This window comes from Hippopotamus amphibius, chromosome 1 (assembly GCF_030028045.1).
Source record: "Hippopotamus amphibius kiboko isolate mHipAmp2 chromosome 1, mHipAmp2.hap2, whole genome shotgun sequence".
Taxonomy (NCBI): Eukaryota; Metazoa; Chordata; class Mammalia; order Artiodactyla; family Hippopotamidae; genus Hippopotamus; species Hippopotamus amphibius.
In genome coordinates this window covers 22,696,208-22,717,209 of record NC_080186.1, presented here as the reverse complement: position 1 = coordinate 22,717,209, position 21,002 = coordinate 22,696,208, and the positions used below count along the sequence as shown (strand labels likewise).

The 21,002-nt window shown below is 50.8% G+C and overlaps 1 protein-coding gene across 9 annotated transcripts in view; it reads left to right on the top strand.

Moving 5' to 3' along the window:
* Window positions 1-21,002, top strand: part of MECR (mitochondrial trans-2-enoyl-CoA reductase) — a 51,315-nt gene that overhangs the window by 14,662 nt on the left and 15,651 nt on the right. For 2 of the 9 annotated variants that reach the window (XM_057703064.1, XM_057703032.1), the window contains 7 exons: window positions 4,713-4,856; window positions 7,486-7,588; window positions 8,621-8,723; window positions 9,703-9,776; window positions 11,939-11,999; window positions 12,159-12,231; window positions 13,664-16,347. In XM_057703064.1, coding sequence (XP_057559047.1) covers window positions 4,713-4,856; window positions 7,486-7,588; window positions 8,621-8,723; window positions 9,703-9,776; window positions 11,939-11,999; window positions 12,159-12,231; window positions 13,664-13,821 — 716 coding nt within the window. In that variant the 3' untranslated portion in view covers window positions 13,822-16,347. The other 7 variants (XM_057703022.1, XM_057703041.1, XM_057703052.1 and 4 more) reach the window with 7 other exon arrangements.

Here is a 21,002-nt window from a genome sequence, read left to right as displayed (position 1 = left end):
AGTCTCTTGCCACCTCTGTGGTATAGAGAGTGGGGCCTTGTGGTTGACAGCCCCAGAGGTCAGGAAGGAGCAGTTCTAGAAAGAAAAATGTACCAAGCAGGAAAAAACAGTACCAGGAGTCTACTAGAAGTCTTTCCCTCTCTGAGATCAGGGAAGTGCTAAGAACGGCCCCACCCTCTCCTAAAGTGCCCTGGCAGTGAAAGAGCATAGCCAGGTGAGCAAATGAGAGCTGCAAGGATTCCCTGGATACTGACTGGTGCTTCGGTCCAGCCCCTATGCCAAGTAAAGGGCACACAACATGGGTCAGATACAGTCTGCCCTCAGAGTGTTCTTGGCTGGAAGTGGGAAAAGAGCACTTAACACAGTGCAGTGTAATGAGTGCTGTAATCACAGGATGAACATAAAGGCAAGAGTCCCTTATCTTGGGAAGCATTAGGAAAGGCTTCCCAGAGAAGTGATGCTTAAACTGGGTCTGGAAGACAGTAGAAGTACAGCCAGGGGAGGAAGGGCTTCCCAGGCAGGGAGTGCGGCGTGGACAAAGGTGTGGTGATGGGAAGAGGCCCACAGCACCGTCAGCACCACTGGTGGTTCAGTGTGGCTGGGTTGTGGGCAGATGGGGAAAAGCGAGATGAGGCTGGAGAGGTCGGCTGGGGCCCTGTCAGGGAGGGCTCGCATCCACAGTCAGTGTGGGCCTGATAGAGTGAGCATGATCAGATTTGTGCAGTGCAGAGAATGTTCTGGAAGGGCAGAGAGTGGAGGCAGGAAGCCAGTGAGGAGGTGGCTGAGCAGTCCAGGCTTCAGATGATGAGGGTCTGAACAAACAATGCTGCACAACTGGAGAGACGGTGTAGATCTAGAAGCTAGAGTAAGAGGACTTGGCGATTAGATTGGGGAGAATAAAGGATGCTTGCCAGGTGTGTGGGTAATTGCACATGTGTGGTGATGGTGGTAGCCAGACGGGAATGTCTCCCTGGAGAAAAGATGGTTCTTTTAGAGCAGGTGCCAGTCGGAGAGGATGAGGATTTTATCATTGTCAGGATAATTAAATCAGTTTACTTCAGTTTATTCAGTAAACATTTTGTGAGCATCTGTAGCGTGCCAGGCTCTAGCATACAGCAGTGAAGAGACATGGTCTTTCTTCTAGTGAAGACTGCAGTTTAGTAGACTGTCAGTCATTAAACAGGTGAGTCTTCAACTGGCCAGATCTTGGTCATTTTCCATGCACTGAGCTGCTCAGCTGTTGCTGTGCCTGTGGTGGCCAGCTTTTTCCCACGTACAACCAGTCCCAAGGGAGACAGAGCCAGAGACTGTGCGAACTTTCTCACTGGAGATACTCCAAGCCCCCTGAGGCAGCGCAGGGCGTAGCCAGCACAGGCCTGGGAATCAGATGCAGGCCCTCCTTCCAGCACCCCCACCAGCACCCCCACCCCCGTGACCTTGTTTAAATCACAGCTACTCTCCTCTTCTCTAAGATGGAGCTAATTGTTGTTGCCTGGTGTGTCTCAACTGAGGGGATGCATACAATGGTCTCTGCAAACACTGAATTTCCATACGCATTAGATCAGGGGTCAGCAAACTTTTTTCTTGAAGGGCCAGTTAATAACTATTTTAGGCTTTGCAGGCCCTTCCACTTCTACTCAACCCTGCCCTTGTAAATAGCCATAAATAATACATAAAAAGTGGGCTATATTCCAATGAAACTTTATTTACAAAAACAGGTAAACCCGTGGGCTGTAGGTTAGCAACCCCCACGTCAGATGACAGAGACGGTTAAGGGTCAGGTGCACATGAGTGAAGAATGGGAGTCCTCAGAACTCGGGCCTGGGAATTTGGATCAGAAAAGGAGACAAGGGGTGTTCTACGCCTGCTGTGTACCAGGCACAATGACAGTGTACAATGTCATCACTTAATCTTCACACTGTGACAGGACTGTTATTCTCTGCATTTCATAGATCAGAAAAACTGCAACTTAAAAAGGGTATCATTCGAAGTCACACAACTAGTGAGTGGCAGAGCCGGGGTTTTTAAGCAGGTCTCTCCAACTCCAAAGTCTAGGGGTTTCTACGTTAAGCCCCTGAAAGCCCTGGAGGCTGACGTGGGCGTTGGCCCCATCCCACCCAGGTTCTCTTAAGAAGAGGATTAGGGACGGCCAGGGCCCAGAAATCTGTGTCAAGGGCTGGATTTCCATTGTCCTGCCTCTAAGGGGAATTAGAAAACACCTTGGATTTCACGCACAGAAAGCCATTCACTAAGCGCTTGGCACAGAGTAGAGTACAGTAAATGTCAGCTGAGTTGAGTGGGGGTGAGGATTATGAAGATGGTGCTGCAGATCTGAAAACCAAGCTGCACGAAGCCCAGAAACAGACAAGGCACCTCCTGGACTGCAGAGCAATCCTTCAGTTTTTCAGCCTCTGATTTTCTCAGCCAGAAATCCACTCTGGGATCGACACGGCCTTTAATAAAGAGTGTGCCTGCCTCCTGTCCCCAGTTCCTGGCCCCTGAAGCCCACCTTGGTTCTCCCCTCCTGCAGCACAATTAGCGCTCTAGGCTGGCCCCTGCTCCCCACGTTGGACCACGTAGAGCCTGGGCACTGTCAGAACCCCAGCCACTGAGTCGTGAGCCACACTCGAGAGCTTTGGAAGGTAGGCCATGGGCCCCTGAGACATCACAGCCACCAGACACCAAGCCAACGAGGCTCTAAGTCATTTCCCTGAGGTGACCTAGCAAGTGCGCGTCAAGCCAGGGCTTGAATCTGCATCTCTCTGACTCCGAGGGCTGTCCTCTTCACCTCTGCTTCATATGGGATCCTGCCTGCATGGGCGGGGAGCTGCCACCCTGCACCCAAGGCTCATCAAACCCTGTTGATTCCATCTTCAAAACAGAACTCAAATCCAGCTACTTTTCTTCATCCCCACTGCCGAAGTCTAGACAACCTCACCTCGCATCTGGGCCTCTCAGGAAGCCTCCTGATGGTCCTCCCTGTTTCCACTCTGCCCCTCCCCCTCCCCATGATATTTCCCACACAGCAACAAAGTGATCTTAAAGCATAAATCCAGCCACCTCAGGCTTCTTTTAAAATCAGGAGCTTCCTATTCACTAAAATAAAGTCTGTTCTCTATGCCATGACCCTGAGCCCTGTGTTTTTCAGACTGCAGGCTGTGACCCACTAGTGAAATCAATCCAGTGGGTTGCAAACAATGTTGGGGTTTTTTGTGTTTTGTTTTTTGTTTTTTTTTAACTAAAATCAGTCAGAATAGAATAGAAAATAACAGTCCATCCCATAGAGTAGGGTAAGTATTGTTCCGTGAAACTTTGGCCTCTGTTGTGTATCTGTGTGTGTGTACATTTATGTATTTATATATGTACAAGTACTGAGTTAGACTGTAACACACAGTTACTGTGAGTCGAGGTCATGAGAGCCTGTGTGACATCTGTCCAGCCTGTGCCACATCAGCCACGTCTCCAACCACTCTTCGTGCCACTGTCTCCCCTCCAGTGTGCGTTCCTCCTGCTCCACTCCTGTGTCTGTCCTGCCTCAGAGTCTCTGCACATGCTTCTTCCTCCATTGGAATGTTCTTTGTGGGCTCTAAGTGCATGTTACCTTCTCAGAGAAACTGTCCCTGACTCCCATCTAAAGTAATTCTCTCCACTGTCTCTCTCTCCCTGTATAACTCGTAATTCTCGTACTTGCTTGTTCACGTCTCACCTGTTCTGCTCCACTGGGGTGAGAGCGCCGTGAACGTAAGGACCGTGTTGTTGCTGGAGGGCCTGGCTCACAGCCGGTGCGGGATGAGTATCCGCAGACAGAAGGAGGCGACTCAGGGCAAGTCACAGCCTCAGTTCCTGCCCTCTTGAGTGAGGACTTTTTTTTTTTTTTAATATTTATTTGGTTGGTTGTGCCAGGTCTTAGTTTCAGCAGGCAGGCTCCTTAATTGTGGCATGTGAACTCTTAGTTGCAGCATGTAGGAATCTAGTTCCCCAACCAGGGATCAAACCTGGGCCCCCTGCATTGGGAACTTGGAGTCTTAACTGCTGCGTCACCAGGGAAGTTGTGAGTGAGGACTTTAAACTGGACATCTTATTATCATTTTGTCTGGAACTGGAATGTGGGCTGGGGGTTAATGAGCTTTTTTTCCCTCAGTTTACAGGATTGTTTCATTTCTCATATCATTTGCTCGGTGTAACAGCTCTTGGGGGAGGCCAGTCAAGGCTCTTCTTGCCAGTGTCATCTACATATTAGAGTAACCAAATCTCAGTGACTTAGGGCTGTGCTTGGATAAGCAGACCAGCAAAGCCAGGGCCCACACCTAGGCCTTCGACTTCGACTTTGATGCTTTTTTTCCATAATACCACCCAAGTCACCCTGCCTTAGGTGAGAATGAGGGCCGAGTGGGAAAGTGGGGCTTTCTCAGCTTCTCTTGCCCTGGTAATGATGTTGCTTTCTCACCCTCAGAGTCCAGTAGTTTGAGATCCTCAGCCACCTGCTGTGTGCCAGGAGCTAAATCTACTGGTATCTAATGTGGGAATAAGACAGTCTCCCCAATGTCATTGTCATGAGGACTCAAAGACATTCAAAAAGACTTCGGGATACTGTTTTTTTCTCCAAGCATTATTGAAGTCCACTGTCCTCTATGCCCGTCCACTGAGGAGGTGGAAATGGGGTTGGGCACGGAGGGGGTCCTTTCTTACTCCCCTGGCCTCCCCCCACTCAGGTACCTGGCGGACCGAGGCTGTGTTCAGCGAGGACGCGCTCATCACAGTTCCGAGTGACATCCCTCTTCAGAGTGCTGCCACCCTGGGCGTCAATCCCTGCACGGCCTATCGGATGCTGATGGACTTTGAGCGGCTGCAGCCAGGTAGGGACCACAGTGAGTGAGCAGGACAGGCTTTCCTGCCTGGGGTGTGACCACATCCTGACCCTGAGGCCTAGGCACTTACTGGTGGGGGCCTGTAAAGAAGACGGCCCCATTCTAGATGAGTGTTATTGTTGCTTTATTTGGAAAGATGTTAGCTTGTGTCCTGGAAAACATGCTGAAACCTCACGAGGAGTCCACCCTGGAAAACCGCTGAAGGGTTGCATTCCCTAGAGCTTGGGATGGAATTCTGTCATTCAGCAAAATTGTATGGAGCTGTGCTGAGCTCTGGGGCTGCAAAGCCAGACAAGATAGACACAGTCCCTGTGTTTTGAATAAAATGCTGAACTTAGTGTTAGTCTTTCCACTCAGCACTGCCAGAGCACTTTCCAGCCCACATACATGCCTTTCCAGGCATTACTCGGTCGAACGCACTGGGCCATCTGAGCAGTGTGGTGAGGTCCACAGCATGGGTCCGAACCCCAGCTTCACCTCACTAACTGGGAACTGACCTCTCACATCATCAGGCTTTTCATCCGCAAAATGGAGAGTAAAGGGTTCTGCAGGCTCACTGAAACATGCCATGTGACACTTAGCACAGGGCCCAGCCTACATTGTGGTAAAGGTGCACACTGCTGTTATCATTCTCCCTCTTTATAAATGAGGAAACTGAGGTCCAGAAAGCTAAATTATTTGTGTGAGATCACTCAGCAAGGAAGTGACAAAGCCAGGTGTTTTATTCGGGGTTCCCCTGAAAGCAGAGCCTAAGACAAGACTGGGGGCTGACAGTTCGCTGGGGAGGTGACCCCAGGAAGCAGGAGTGAGGGACTGGGGACAGGGACGGGGAAGGAGGAGAAACCAGTGGAGGCTGAATCCTGCCATGGGCGACCAGGGCCCAGTCCTGCAAAGGACCCTCCACAGACCCTCACAGGACCCTCCTCGGAATTAACCTCCAAGTAACAGGAGGCTGGGCCAGTTACCCACCAACTCCCATCCCCTGTGGTTGCAGGGTTACCCCGCACACCACGCATGTCCAGGAGCTGCTGGGGCCCTAGTCCAGCTCTGTTGTGCCGATGAGGAAACTGAGGTGAAGAGGTGCCAGGGTGTGATGAGCTTCCGTGGTGGCTCTGCTCAAGGCTGGTTGAAAACCAGTCCCAGCTTCCTGCAGAGACGAATGCTGGTTCTTCCAGCTGCACCAGAGCAGCCCTAGGTCTCTTTAGTGCAGCAGGCCAGAAGGTGTGATCAGGGACCTTTGCTCAAGTCCCAATACAGCAGATGCTTTGGTCGCCTGCATCCCCTCTCCTCGGGCCTCCTCTTATTTGGGCTGCAGCTGTGGTGGTCACATCAGGCCATTCGGATACCACCCATCTGAAGTGCCCACGGCGCATCTCTCCACTTTCCTGCCCCAGGGCTGGTGTGAAACATGTGATCTTGACCCGTCATAAGAATGACACTTTACATTGTCATCCAGTAGGTAATGTATATGAATATACACGTAATGGAAACCAAAGTTTCATAGAAGAGTATTTACCCTCACACCACTATTTTTTATTCTGTTTTCCTCGATTTTAACTTTAAAACAAACAAACAAAACGCTTGCAACCTACTAGGTTGGTTTCATAACCCACGGATGGGTGACAATCTGTGGGCTGACCCTAGCTAAGGAGGATGGGCCTTCTTCTTCCAGAAAGTCCTCTGTCTCTAGCAAAAGATCCCTGCTGCCTCCCAAAACCCAGATAGCATTTCAGGGGAATGGAGCCCCTTCCCGAACACAGCAGCACCAGACCCTAATGAGGAGCACCCCAGTGGGTGCTCCTAGGACTCCTGTTTTATGGGGGAGAAACTGAGGTTCAAAGAGGTCAGGACTTGCCCCACCCCATTCAGTTTCAGTTACAATCAGTGGAGAAGCTGGGACTCATACCCCGGTTCATCTCATTGCAGAGCCCATGCTTTTCCCAGCATGGCCCGCGGCCTTCCCAGTTAGCTGAGTTCAAAGTTAGGCCTGGGCTTTGACCACAGACTACCTGCAGGACCCTGTTTCAGGGGCTGCCCGTTTCTCCAGTGCAGCTGTAATCCAGTTTTGAGGCAGTGCAACTTCCCCTCAAGAAACTGCAGGCTGTTGATAGAAATGGACTGAGATGCTACCAAGTATAAAAGTCAGGGCTGACGGCGAGCATTGACAGAGATGGCCGCAGAGTACAGTGGGAGCATATGGGGGAAGAATCTGGGAAGGCTTCATGTAGGAAGCCACACTTGAGCTTCAAAGGATATATAGGATTCCAAAACGAAGGGAAAGAGAAAGAGGAAAACATGGCAAACCAAAGAAATAACCTAATCAGAGACTTGATATAGAAATTGGGAGGATGATGAAGGATGCAAAATCATTTACACAGCAGGGTCTATGTTGCCTCCAGTGTGAACTCTGAGTTGCCAAATCCTGGGAGGCATCCTGGGTGTTGTATAGGTTTGGGGTGCACTGGGAGAAGAGCATCACTCCAAGGACTGAGAAGGCTCAGCAGCCAAGTCCTGGGTCCGTTCAGAGTCTGAGGACTCCACCTCTGGCCATATAATAGGATCCTAGGCTGGAAGCCCTATTACAGATCTCAACTTGAGTCTCTTCCTGGCTCCACAGGGGATTCTGTCATCCAGAATGCATCCAACAGTGGAGTGGGGCAAGCAGTCATCCAGATCGCCACAGCCCTGGGCCTGAGGACCATCAACGTGGTACGAGACAGGTGTGTGGGAAGGCCTGATCCCAGCCCACTGCTTGGGCCTTTCCCCCAGAACCTTTGGGTGCCCACATCTCCAGCAGGTGGCGCCCTTGCATAAGCGGTCCTCCCTTCCTGCAAGCAGCAGCTGATAACAGCTGAGTCAGCCACCAGCACTGAAGTCCAGTGTCTTTGGCTATAGAATGAGTGAATCTGAAATGTAAAGGGAGGCCAGGAGGGAGGTGGAGAAGGCCCTTACTGAACAGCTAAGAGTTTTTGAGATGCCTGACTTGTGATAACCCCATGTTTTCAAAACCACAGTTCACAGTTCAGAGTATTTTAAGCTGTGTTACTCTTTTTGTGAACTGACTAACCCAGGGTTAGTTCCCTTGCATTTGTGTAATACTTTGAAGTGCACTAAATACAGCTGTAAAGGAGATGGGGCAGGTTTGTCATCAGAGAGAGGAAGCCACTTGCTCAGGAAGACACAGCAAATCAGTGGCAAACTTAGTTTACCGACTCATTTTCTCTCTATCATATCATCCAGCTTCCTTAAGCCTCACTGTCCATGCATGTGCTGTGTCTGTCAGGGAAGTCCAGGCTTAGCAGGAGAACTGATACTCACTTCAGTTCCCCATCTTCTTAGTTGTGTTAACAAAAATTGTTCTGTTTGCCTTGGTAAAGAGGCCCAGAGCTACTCCTGGCCTGGAGTGTGTTTGCACAACACTCTGAAGAGCCCCTTGAAAAGAGAGGGGAAAAGGAAGCAGAGTTTGTCATTTCAGTAGAAGAAACCAGGAAGTGAAATGACTCCTCCCTGGGCCCAAATGGTTTCTAGTGTCCTTGAGCTGGTAGGAGCAGTAGAAACCACCCAGTGCTCTCTCACACCAATGAGAAAACTGAGGCCAGAGATGTTGGCGTGTGATGAGACTGGTGACCGGGCTCAGCTTCCCACAAAGAGAAACTCAGGTACTCACAGCTGTGGCAGAGGGATCCTGGGAGCCTTCTGTGGAGAAAATGAGCAGATGTGACTGAGGACCTTGGATTGTGTTTGGTTTCCAGACCTGACATCCAGAAGCTGACCGACAGACTGAAGAACCTGGGGGCCGATCATGTTGTCACAGAAGAGGCACTAAGAAAGCATGAGACGAAAAGCTTCTTTAAGGTACCAGTGATGAGGGACATTGCACCTCCATTCCAGGCCCATCTCCCTGAAGGAAGAAATTCATTTGAATTAGAAAAGCTGGGCACTGGCCCCACTGTTTGTCTCCAAAATCCCCCCTTTTTCTCTTCGTGGAAGGATAAAGCCCTTTCCCTCAGCCAGCAGACAGCACGCATTAAGTATCCGGGGCTGTGAGGGGGCAGGAGAGACAGACAAGGTTTAGGAAACCCTGTATGATTTGTATTTATGAATGTTTGTGATGGGCTACGTCAGCCCGCACAGCCAAGGCGAATCTCAGAGCTGGGAGAGGAGCTGAGGAGACCGAGGCACAGGAGAGAAGAGAAAGAAAAGTCACATTTCCGAAGCACCAGCCTTATGTTTTATCTGAAAATCCCCACAAAAGCCCTACAAAGTAAGTGCTATCTATTTTATAGATGAGGAAACCAAGACTCAGAAAAAAAGAAAGGACTTTACCGAGACCACTGTCATAAGTGGTGGCATCGGGCTGGTCCCAGGCCTCTCTGAATTCAAAGCCCCTTAACCCTGCCTAGCACACCCAGTAAGTGACCGAACTACATCTTAGCCTCTTGTCACTGAACCCTGGAGGGGCTGGACGCACACTTATTTGAGAACACACATCTCTTGAGAACATTTCTGAAGCAGTAGGTCAGCACATCTAATGTAAAGTGAGCTGTAAGTCTCGAGAAGAGGGGGAAATGAAAGTTCCTCAAAAGAGAATGTAGATGCCCTTTGTCTGTTCTTTCCCAGAGGAGCTGAGTTTTGAACAAAACCCCTAAAACAGATAACAGGATTAAGGTGGTAAAGAAAAGGCCCTTCCCGGGTGGAGTTTGAAGGCACGACCGTCCCATTTGCTTTGCTCCCTCCTGACACAGCCCCTGGGCCAGGGAAGTACTGTTTGTAGCAGGCTTCAGACCCCACTGCAGAGGGGTAGCTCGCTCACTGCAGGTCCCTTATTTTCCAGGACGTGCCCCAGCCTCGGCTTGCTCTCAACTGTGTCGGCGGGAAAAGCTCCACGGAGCTGCTGCGGCACTTGGCGTAAGTCCCTTGGCCCCTCAGGTCCAGTGCGCCGGTGCCCTCCCAGGCTTTAGCCAGGAGGACCACCAAGTGACCAAGCCCCAGTGGCCAGTGCAGCCAAGGCCAGGTCAGCACGACCCTGAGTAAGAAGATGGGGTCCATGTCGTGTCCTAGTTGTCTGGGCCCGCCCTTTCTCAGCCTCCTCCTTCACAGGTGACCAGGAGACCCACCCGGTTTTGTTTTCTTAGGCACCCCAGAAGTAGACTGCTGGGCACTGTGTGACAGGGGAACGGGTAAGGATTCATAACCTAGGGGCATCTGAAAAAGTCACTTGGTCCTAGCTTATTAGCTTTTAAATTTTTTATTAGCTTTTAAAAATACATTCTCATTTTAAAGGGAACATCATGCTATCACAAAACATCTTGAAAGCATGTACAAATACAAAAGGAAAAATTAAGCACCGCGCTTACCTCATCCCACCGCAGAGCGGGGTCAGCACCGTTGACACAGTGTTGACAGTGCATGTCCTCCCATTCTTTTTCCCCTTAATATAAACTTCCTGAACTGAAGGGCACCTGAAAGGACACTTCCCAACTAGAGCACCAACATTTGTTGACTCATATTTGCTAGCACTTCCTAGCCACTGGGTACCGAGATGGCTGAGGCACTGCAGGAACCCTCTAGAACTCACAAGCTGGATGGGAAGATGGGTTGTGTGATCAGAGAGCCGTAGTAATGATCACGGAGCATTTACCATGCGCCAGCCTGTGCAGAGTGCGTCACGTACCCCTCCCACAGCCACCTAGGCGAGGGGGACCACTCCCATCCCTGTCCAGACGAGGCCCAGAGAGGGTAGTCAGCTTGCCTGAGTGGCTGTGACTCCGGGCACACCTCTTCGGCCCTGCTCCAGGCAGCCTCCGAGGCCAACCGCAGTCCCCGCGTGGCTCACTGTAGGAGGAAGCCTTGCGCAGTGGTTACCGGCGTAGACGCTGGAGTCAGAAAGGCTGCTGCTGACTAGCTGTGGACCTGTGAAAAGTTAGGCAGTACGTGAAAAACGATCCAGGTCTCAGTCTCTTCATCAGTAAAATGGGGGCATATAAACCCTTTCTGCCTCAGAAGGTGAGCCTAAGGGGCTCTGAGGTCTGCACGAAGCGCTGGACAGATGAGAGGTGGGCCCCAGCTTTCTCGTCTATGAAACGGGAGTCATAAAAGTCCTCCCTTGGGGTTACTGTGCGCGTTCACTGGCCAGTACGTGCGGAATGCTCAGACCTGTGTCTGGCAGCCATTCTGATTAGACCAAGCGTAGTGCAGGCCCACAGAGGGAGGGCTCAGCCCCCCACCCAGGAGCCACTCCAGACCAGGTGCCAGCTGAAGCGAACGTAAGACCAAACTGGCCCCCAGCCTCAGGGTCAGAGAGCTACCTGCCTCTCTCAGCAGCTTCTTCCATCCTGTAGTTCACAGAGCCTCCCTTGTGTGGTCCCAAAATGTACCTTGGGTCATCCTTGACCAAACATCTCCTAAAAGAGCCAGGGGAGCACGGAGCGGAACACAGGGTAAGACAGGCATGTGAAGTCCTAGCTTACGTTTTACAAATTATATGAGTCCCTCCCCTGTTTGACCGCTGGGGCAGGTGTGGGTGTCAGGCAGCAGGGCCTGACCGTCGCCATCGTCCTCTGCACCACCCACGCCATTCCTCAGCTGCACAGCTGCTTCGTCTCGCTGGTGCTTTGGGTGAGCGTGTGCAGAAGGAGAGGCGCGTGGCCCGCTCTGCACATGTTGCCCGAGGTCACACACCTTCAGTGGAGTAGCACCCGGCTGGATCTGCTCCCGGCTCCACTCGCGACTTGGGATGTGAGCTTTGCTCAGCAGAGCCCTCTTCTCTGCAGCTCTTCCTCAAAGCCTGACCAGGAGCTTAGATCAGTGGGCTCCCAACCCTGTCTAGACATCCGGGTCATCTGCAGAGGGTGTTTTCTTGTGTGTTTGTTTTCTGTTGTTTTTAATATAGATCCTTCCTCCTGATTCTTAAGGTCTGGGTCAGGCCTAGGAATCTGTATTTTTCAAACCCTTCCCAGGGATTCTGAGAATGAGGTTTAGGAACCAGGGTTGGAATAGATGTGTCGTAGCTGGTTCAGGAAGGGCTCCGTCTCTACCTGCGACCACTCTCTTCTCTCTGGACCCTTCAGGCCTGGAGGAACCATGGTGACCTATGGGGGGATGGCCAAACAGCCTGTCATCGCCTCTGTGGTAAGCTGGTTGTGGGGGGGAGAGGTGCCTGGAGACAGGGGCCTGGACACCACAGTTGTCTAAACTCAGGCAGTGCCCCTTCCCGGGGGGATCTGTACGTTAAGCAGTACCTGAAGTTCTTGCCCTCAGAGCCCTAGTATGCCCTTCCTGTGTCCACAGAGCCTGCTCATTTTTAAGGATCTCAAACTTCGGGGCTTTTGGTTATCCCAGTGGAAGAAGGACCACAGTCCAGGTAAGTGGATGATGGCCTCATTACCGAGGGTCACACGAGAGGGCAGTGCCTACTGCAGAAGTGATCAGCCACTCTGAGCCCTGGAGAGGTGATTGGACCCCCAGGACCACAACAGCATAAAGGAAAACAGTCTATGAATACAGCCACAGTCAGCAGATAGGTATTGAACTAAAGTGGGCTAGTCCTTGAGGTACCACATTGAACGAGGCAGCCCCTGCCGCCCTCCTGAGGAGCTGACAGTGGGGAAGACTGCCATGGAAGACAGCCAAGTAAAGAGAACAAACTCTGGAACCGGCCTGCCCGGCCCCAAATTCTGCTTCCACCGTTACTGGCTATAGGTTCTGCCGAGCCGAGCTGTGGAACATCAGGCAAGGTACTTAACCTCTGCCTCAGTTTAAATGTCATAATTGTCTAAACGGTCGTTAGCCCTGTTTGACAGAGGAGGAAACTGAGGTTCAGAGTGGTTAAGTAGCTTGCCCAAGTCACCCCCACCTGAAGCGTGTGCAGCCAGGATGTGAACAGCCAGTCTCTCTGACTCCAGACCGGAGCCAGCACACTCTTCTCCTCTCCTGGAGGCCCGGCTCCCCAGAGCGTGACCACCACGCCCCGCCCCAGGCTGAGCCTGAGGAACAGCGTGGAGTCATCCCAGGGAAGGGGAGGGAAGCGGTCATCTGAGTGGGGTGTTCCAAGCAGAGAAAATAGCCTGTGCAAAAGCCCATCATAGAGCATGGGAAGCTGGACACATAGGTTGTGACCAGATTACAAAAGGCCTCATAATCCTCGTTAAGGAGCTCAGACTTGCTCTTAAAGGGAAATCGGAAGCATTGAAGTGTTTCAAGCAGAGGTTACGATTCATTTTGAATGTCGAATGAATTGATGTCTATGAAAAAGCACTTCTGAGCCAAGGCCTTCACTTCTCATCTTCCTCTACCATATTGGGTCCTTAGTGGGAGGCAGGCCCTGGGGGGTGTTGGCCTCAATTGGTGAGGTTCTGAGGGAGTCTTGGGCTTTCAGGGAAAGCTCTTTTCCCTGAGCAGAGCTCATCTGTTCCACATCTGCTGGTGTGCCAGGCACCACCCACCCCCTCCCTTTGCCTCTTCTGGCTTCCACGTGTCTGAGCGGTCCCCGCCCTCCCACCATTCAGGACTCCCAGTTACACCCAGTCAGGGTCTGTGGGTCTGAGCCATCGTAGCCACCACTCTGCCTGTCTGTCAGCCCCTGAGGCGCTCCCCGTGCTTCTGTCCCCACCCTGGCCCTCACTGTCCTGAACACAGGTGGGAACCAGGCCACCTCCACAGCTGCTGGCCAAGCCCAGGGCTCTCGAGGCTTCCCTGGAGCTCAGCACCAGCTCCTGCCGGCAGGGGAGGCCCGCGTGTCATCTCACCGAGCCCTGCGGCCGCTCCCCTGTCTGATGCCCTCCACCCTCCCACAGACCAGTTCAAGGAGCTGATCCTCACACTGTGCGCTCTCATCCGCCGAGGCCAGCTCACAGCCCCCGCCTGCTCCAAGGTCCCACTGCAGGACTACCAGCGTGCCTTAGAAGCTTCGACGCAGCCCTTCGTGTCTTCAAAGCAGATTCTCACCATGTGATGTGATAATCCCAGAGGAGCCGCAGCCAAGTGGGAGGGAGATGGATCAGCAGGACTGGTTTGGGCCCCCGAGTTGGGGCCCTTAACCTTCCGCAGGCTGCTCCTCTCCCCACTTCTGACTCGGAGAATGGGAGGCCAGCCAAGGCTTTCCCCCAGGGCCAGCCTCATGGTGTCTAATAAAGTCCAAACTTCCTGAAAAAGAAAAACACAAAAAACAATAGAAGTCATCACTGTCAAGAAGGACCATCTCCGTGCACCTGCCATCTCCCAAGCACTAGGAGCCCCCCTTGCCCACCCTCCGCCTGTCCTCCAGCCATCATTTCCTGACCACCCTGAAAGCAAAGCCTGGGTGGGGCTGGCAGGTACAAAAGCCAATAAGATAGATCTCTGCCCTTAAGCCCTCTAAGCCCATGGAGGAGAATCTTCTAAAAAGGAAGGCTTGACTCATTCTAACGTCAGTCTGGGGCAGGGGGAGGGTCGGCTCCACAGAGGAGTGAATGCCAGGCTGAGAAACCAAGGAAATAGGGTCTCAGGTGTCTGGACCATCCTCGTGGAACTTCCATTCTACCTGAGGAGGTAGACGTTACACCAGTGGTTCTCAGCCTGAGGTCATTTGACCCCCAGGGGACACTGGTTGTCCTAACTGAGGGGCTGCTACTAGTGCCTAGTGAGGTCAGTGAGGCTGCTGCAGCATCCGACAGTGCACAGCACATCCTCCCTCAACAAGGGCTTTTCCAGCCCAAATGTCCACAGCGCCACCATTGAAAACCCCGCATCAAACCACTTGTCCCAACAATGATTATCAGAGTGATGAGTGCACCAAAGAAGATGTGTGTGAGGTGCTGTGAGTGCCTAACTAAGGTCTTGGCCTAGGCCTTCCTGAGGTGAAGCTTGAAAGTGGGCCCTGGAAAATGAGTCACTTTATTCAGACGAAGAGAAGAGTTTGACACTATTTGACTTTTTGCTGTTTGCTTCCTGATCCACTCACCCAAAGCAAAGAACTAGGTTCTCCCTCATTACGTGGCCCTCTGCGCCTGAGCTCTAGAGCCTCACTGTGTTGGGGGCAGGAGGACGTACTGAGAGCCTAGTGTGTGCCTGAGGCCAGGGCTGCCCGTGAGCGACATGGGGCCGGCCTGCAGGTAGCTAAGCCCAGTGCACAGCACACTCGTCAGGCCGCTGATACAGAAGCGTTCAGAGGGCCTTGGGGACACAGCAGCTCTGCCTGAGGGTTTAAGGAGGGCCTCCCAGAGGACGTATGGTCACAGCCAGTCTTACAGCCCAGCAGGAGAAGGTGTACCAAACAAAGCCCACAGCACGCGTGAGTCGGGAGGCCCAGGAGAGCCTGGCAGTCGGGGAACTGCCGACAGGCAGGTATAGCTGCTGCCTCGGATGCGGGGGGCATGTGGAGACTGAGATGGGAACAGTGGGCAGCAGTCAGAGCAGGAGGTCTCAGCACTCGCCCTCGAGACGTGGGGCGGCACTGAGGGATTTTAAGCAGCGGAGCGATGTGGAAAACTGGCTCTGAAGGCTAGAGGACACTCAGGTTTAGTTGCACACTAGTATGTACATGGGGCCCGGCATCATCCTCTTGCCTTTGGGAGCATCATGTGTGTCCCCTGGAGAAAAGGACTCTGCTTCAGCCTGGGGCTGGGAAAGGTCTGCAGGTGCCCTCTGGGTATGATTTGCCACCTTGCACACCTGGGCTCAGAATCAGCGCTAGCTCGCCCAAGTCCCTCCTGTTCTCTATCCTCAAGGTGAGTGGGATGGATGATTTGTGCAGTTGGTCCAGGTGGGCAAGTGCAGAAAGCCTGAGGGAAGCAGGAGACTGCCCAAAGGCTACAGGAGTGAAAGTTAGAATTAGGTTCTGTAGAGGGACTCCGCGAGGCTGGATTTAGGGGCTGTGATGAGCCTGCAGCCGTGGAGAAGGAGTGGGCCCCTGGTGGAGACTCAGAGCGGGCAGACAGGAGGGAGGAAGGTTCATAACACCACATCCCGGTTGGGGCGGGGGTGGTGCAGCGTCCTGAGAATAGTGCCTCTGGGGGTCTGGAGCTGACCTTTGCGCTGGGCTTTAAAGGATGATAATATTTTCTCAGGCAGGGGAGGGAAACAAGCATTACAGACTAAGGGACAAGATGAAGTTGTAGAGGCACGACATTTATGTCAGAATCTTCTCATTTTCCCCCAATGCCCTTCATCCCTAAGAATTAAAACTGATGACTTTAGGTGGGCACTGTGGTAGGCTGGAATAAACACTATTTCCCTGCCTCCCTTGCAGCTCACAAGATTTGCCCCATGTGACATAAGCAGAGGTGGTAGGTGCCTTTCTTAGGAACCTCTTTAAAATATAGCTGGCATCCATCCCGTACCTTTTCCTTCCCCTTCCACCTTTCTCCTGGCTGGGATACAAACATGGAATTTGCACAGCCGTCTTTGACCATGTTGAGAATGGGACAGCAACAAGATCAAAGGAGCCCGTCTGGGTCCCTGAGACCCGGAAGCCCTGACCGCCCACCGCAGGACTTGAGAAGTAAGTTTCTGTGTTATTTAAGCCCCTGGTGTTTGGGCTTTCTCTGAACCTAATCATAACTGATAACATATTCTGTGATTTAATTTGTGTTGAAATCATGTCGATCCATCTGAAGCTGAAAATTTCACAAAGATCAGTCTGAATTGTGGCAGTTTGTGATTCCCAGCTAAGGAATTTGGACTTGACCCTGTTGGCAATAGAGAACAAAGTATTTCTGAACCAGAAGATCAGAACTGTGCTTTAGAAATATGCCTCTGGGGCTTCCCTGGTAGCGCAGTGGTTAAGAATCCACCTACCAATGCAGGGGACACAGGTTCGAACCCTGGTCCGGGAAGATCCCACATGCTGTGGAGCAACTAAGCCCGTGCACCACAACTACTGAGCCTTCGCTCTAGAGCCCACGAGCCAGAACTATTGGGCCCACATGCCACAACTACTGAAGCCTGCGCACCTAGAGCCCGTGCTCAGCAACAAGAGAAGCCACTGCAATGAGCAGCCCAAGCACCACAACGAAGAGTAGCCCCCGCTCTCCGCAACTAGAGAAACCCACGCACAGCAAGGAAGACCCAACGCAGCCAATAAGTAAATTAATTAATTAATTTATTTATTTATTTACTTATTTAAAAAAAAGAAATATCCCTCTGGCAGCAAGTTGGGGGACAATTTGGAGAAGGGAGATGCTAAAGATAATCAGAAATTCCCAGGTAAGTAAAGTCTCCCAAAATTTTGAAGACCAACATAGGGATTACCAACATTTAATGAGGCCAGCAGAGGAAAGGCTCCTGAGGCAAGACAATGTCAAAAGAGCATCTGACTTAAGATGGATCATCTCTTCCCTGCTTAACAAGTATAGGAGATTATTTTTAACTTTCACGCTGAATAATCTCTCTGTGGAGTTGGGACAGCTCCTCTGGCCCACTAAGTAAACGATATCCCTTTCCAGTGACTGAAGGAGGAAACTTTGGCTCCAGGAGACTAAAGGAGGACAAACAGGCACGACCTCCCAAACCAAAACTTGGGTGCACCTGAGGCCATGAGGCTTCATGACTGGCTCTCCCTGTTGTCATCTGGGAGCATCCACCCTTCAACTGCCCACAGCCACTGCCGTGATACTGATGACTGTCTGGTGTCTTGGGATCAACCCTGCTTTCTTCAGGGAAAAACTGATGCCCAGAAGAAAAAGGTTCTTGCATTAACCTGTGTGTACCAGGCACCTCTGCCCTGGTCCCTGGAAGCTGTCAGCAGCTCCCTCCAGCCCCATGCTTATTGGCAGGTGCCATGCCCTGCGTAGGATGCTGTGCCCAGCCAGGGCAGCTGGAGGAAGTGGCAGAAGAGGAGAGACTCAGTCCTGTCACAGCATCTGCCTGTATCTGAAGGCAGGAGGGTCCTGGGAAGACAGAGGGCTGACCTGCAGGTGAGTTGGCACCCTCTGAGAGGGAAGAAAGCTCGCCCTATGTTCCTGACCCTTTGCAGTGTACAGGCACTTCCACATGCACCTTCATTTGATTTTTACAACTTCCCTGTGTCACTGAGGTTTTAATATCACCACTTTTCAGAAGAGGAAGATGCTGAGAGAGGAAGTGAGCTGCTCAAGGTCACACACCAGGAAGCAAGCTGGCACCAGAAGCCAGGTCCCCTGACCCTGTCTGGTCACCATGCCAGTCAGCCCCAATTCCTTTGGGCCCACAGTTGGCCTTGAGCTCACTCTTTTTTCAGGACTCCTTGATTTTGTTCAGTAATAATTGACATGTCACTCAGAATTTCCCTGAGTCTATGTCTCATGGGGAAGCATGAAAAAAAGTCAGGAAGCCATCGAAGTAGTCCAGGCGAGAACTCACTCACTTATTCATTCAGTAAATAGTTTCAAAACCCATTATGTGAAAAGCACTGTCAAAGGTTCTAGGGATACAGCAGGAGACAAAAACCATGGCCTGTGATACCAGGGAGCTTACAGTCTACTGGAGGAGAAAGACAGTGAACAAGTGAATAAACAAGGTAGAGTGTGGCAAGTGCTGTGAAAGAAAAAAATACAGTGATAGCATAGTGATTGGGGAGTGAGGGGTGTACTTGAAAGAAGGTGGGCAAGGAAGGTCTGAGTCCCGAGTAAGAAGTCAGCCATATTCCAGGCAGGAAGAGCAGCGTGTTAAAGCCCTGATGTGTGAACAACGTGACGAGGCCTGAACTGGCTTAGTTAAGTGGGAGTGAAGTGAATGGATTCGTGACTATTTAGAAGGAAGAATCAATAAGACAGAGTGAATGGGGTGTGTGAAGGTTGAACTTTGGCACCTTGCTGGAAGGAGGTGCCATTCCCTGAGTTAGCAAGCTCCAGAGGAAGAACAGGTTTTGGAGACAGGTATTTTGCCTGGGGCGGGGCGGCACTCTTTCCCATCTGTACAATAGGTTGAGAAGATTATATAACAACCAAGTTTAGCACTGCTTCTTTAGAATACAGGTACTATGATCCTCTCACTTTACTAAATACAGAATGGATCAAGACTGCAACATAAAAATCAGTTCTAGGGCTTCCCTGGTGGCACAATGGTTGGGAATCCTCCTGCCAATGCAGGGGGCACAGGTTCGAGCCCTGGTCTGGGAGGATCCCATATGCCTCGGAGCAACTAAGCCATGTGCCACAACTACTGAGCCTGCGTGCTGCAGCTGCTGAAGCCCACACGCCTAGAGTCCGTGCAATAAGAAGCCCGCACACCACAACAAAGAGTAGCCCCCGCTCTCCACAACTGGAAAAAGCCTGTGCGCAGCAGCGAAGACCTGATGCAGCCAATAAATTAATTTTTTAAAAAATCAGTTCTAAAAGGAACAGAATGAACCATGGGAGGTTTTTTTTTGTTTTTGTTGTTTTCATTTATTTATTTATTTGGCTGCGCCGGATCTTAGTTGCGGCACACTTAGTTGCAGCATGCAAACTCTCAGTTGCAGCATGTGGGATCCAGTTCCCTGACCAAGGATGGAACCTGAGCCCCCTGCATTGGGAGCGTGGCGTGTTAGCCACTGGACCACCAGGGAAGTCACCCCCAATTTTTTCAAACTTCAGAGTGAGGAAAACCTTTCAAACTACAACACAAAATCCAGAATCAAAGAAAAGTAAAGGATGGATAAATTCATTCCCATAAACATCCAATGTTTTTGCATGGCAAAAAAGCACTCTAGGCAAAGTCAAAAGTCAACATACTGGAAAAAAATATTTGCAACTCATTTGACAAAATGCTAATTTTCCTAATATATAGTGAGGCCCTATGAATCAATAAAAAGTGGGCAAAAAATATAAACAGACACAGAAAGGAAAATATGTCTCAAACTTAGGAGACTCACTCCACTCAACATAAATGCAAATCAGATTATCCCAAGATACCATTTTTCAGCTATCAGATTGACAACAATCGTAAAGTTTCATAATGTTTTGATGAGATGGAGAAACAGGTGTTTTTGGAAAACTGAGCAATAGCTATCAAAACTATGCTTGCCCACACCCTTTGAGCCAACTATATCCTACTTCTAGGAATAGATCCTACATATATGTATATATACAAAGTTACTTATTGAAGCAGTTATAACAAAAGATTTGAATCCATCTCAATGTCCTCTCCTAGGGCACTGATTAAACAAACTACTGTGTGTAAAATGGCATATTATGAGCCATAAAATAGTCCTCCTTGAGGAAGCTCGTTTTGTACTCTAATGGAATGATTTTCAAATTATATTAAGTGCAGAACTGTATGTATAGTATAGTACACCATTTGCTTTATGTGTACAATACCTCCGAAAGGACATTTAAGAAAACTGATCATATTGTCTGCCTCTAGGCCACCAGAGGTAAGAGATGGGAAGACTTTTCGCTGTGTATCACTTGAACCAGTTAATGAATTATCCGTTCAACATATAATTTTTAAAGTAAAGTAAATAAAAGTAAAGCAATTAAAAACAAAATTCTTTTGTGGTTCTAGGTAAACTGTGTTAGTGAGACAAGAACCAATATTTACTGAGCTCCTACCACGTTTCAGATATGTTCCAAGCCCTCCCATATACACTTATAGTTACCCTGGAGGTCCACTGAGAGCATAAATTGTTTTTTACAAGTTAGAAAATAGATTGTTTCTCCAGTAATTTAGCCAGTGTCAAGCCTAATCTAGCCCCAAAGTTGCAGCCTTCTCCATTTTCCACACTGCTTGAAACAAGTCCTGTTTTTAAAGTAATATTGGTATTACTTTATTGGGCATTCACGATGTGCTGGGAACAATACGCCTATAATTCCCAAAACAACTCTAGAAGGTTGGAATTACTATCCCCCTTTTACAGAGAAGACAAACGAGGCTCAAAGAGGAGGCGCGTAACGAGCACAGGTCGCAGATAATTAGACGGTTAGAAACCAGGTTCAATGCCAAATATGCTCTAAAGTGGAAACCAAACCCGGTTCGAAGCACAAAAGCAGAAACACCCAAAAAGCTGCTGCGGGGGAGGCGCGGACACTTCCGGGGGGAGGGGCGAAGCCAGTGGGCTACGCAAGGCGGCGCAGGCGCTGCGCGTAAAGCTCGCGAGAGAACGTACTCGGGGACAGGCGGCCCCCGCACCGCCTGTCGATCACCTGGCCCCGCCCCACGCCGGCGCGCCCCCGGGAAACCCCGCCCCCACCCCTGGCC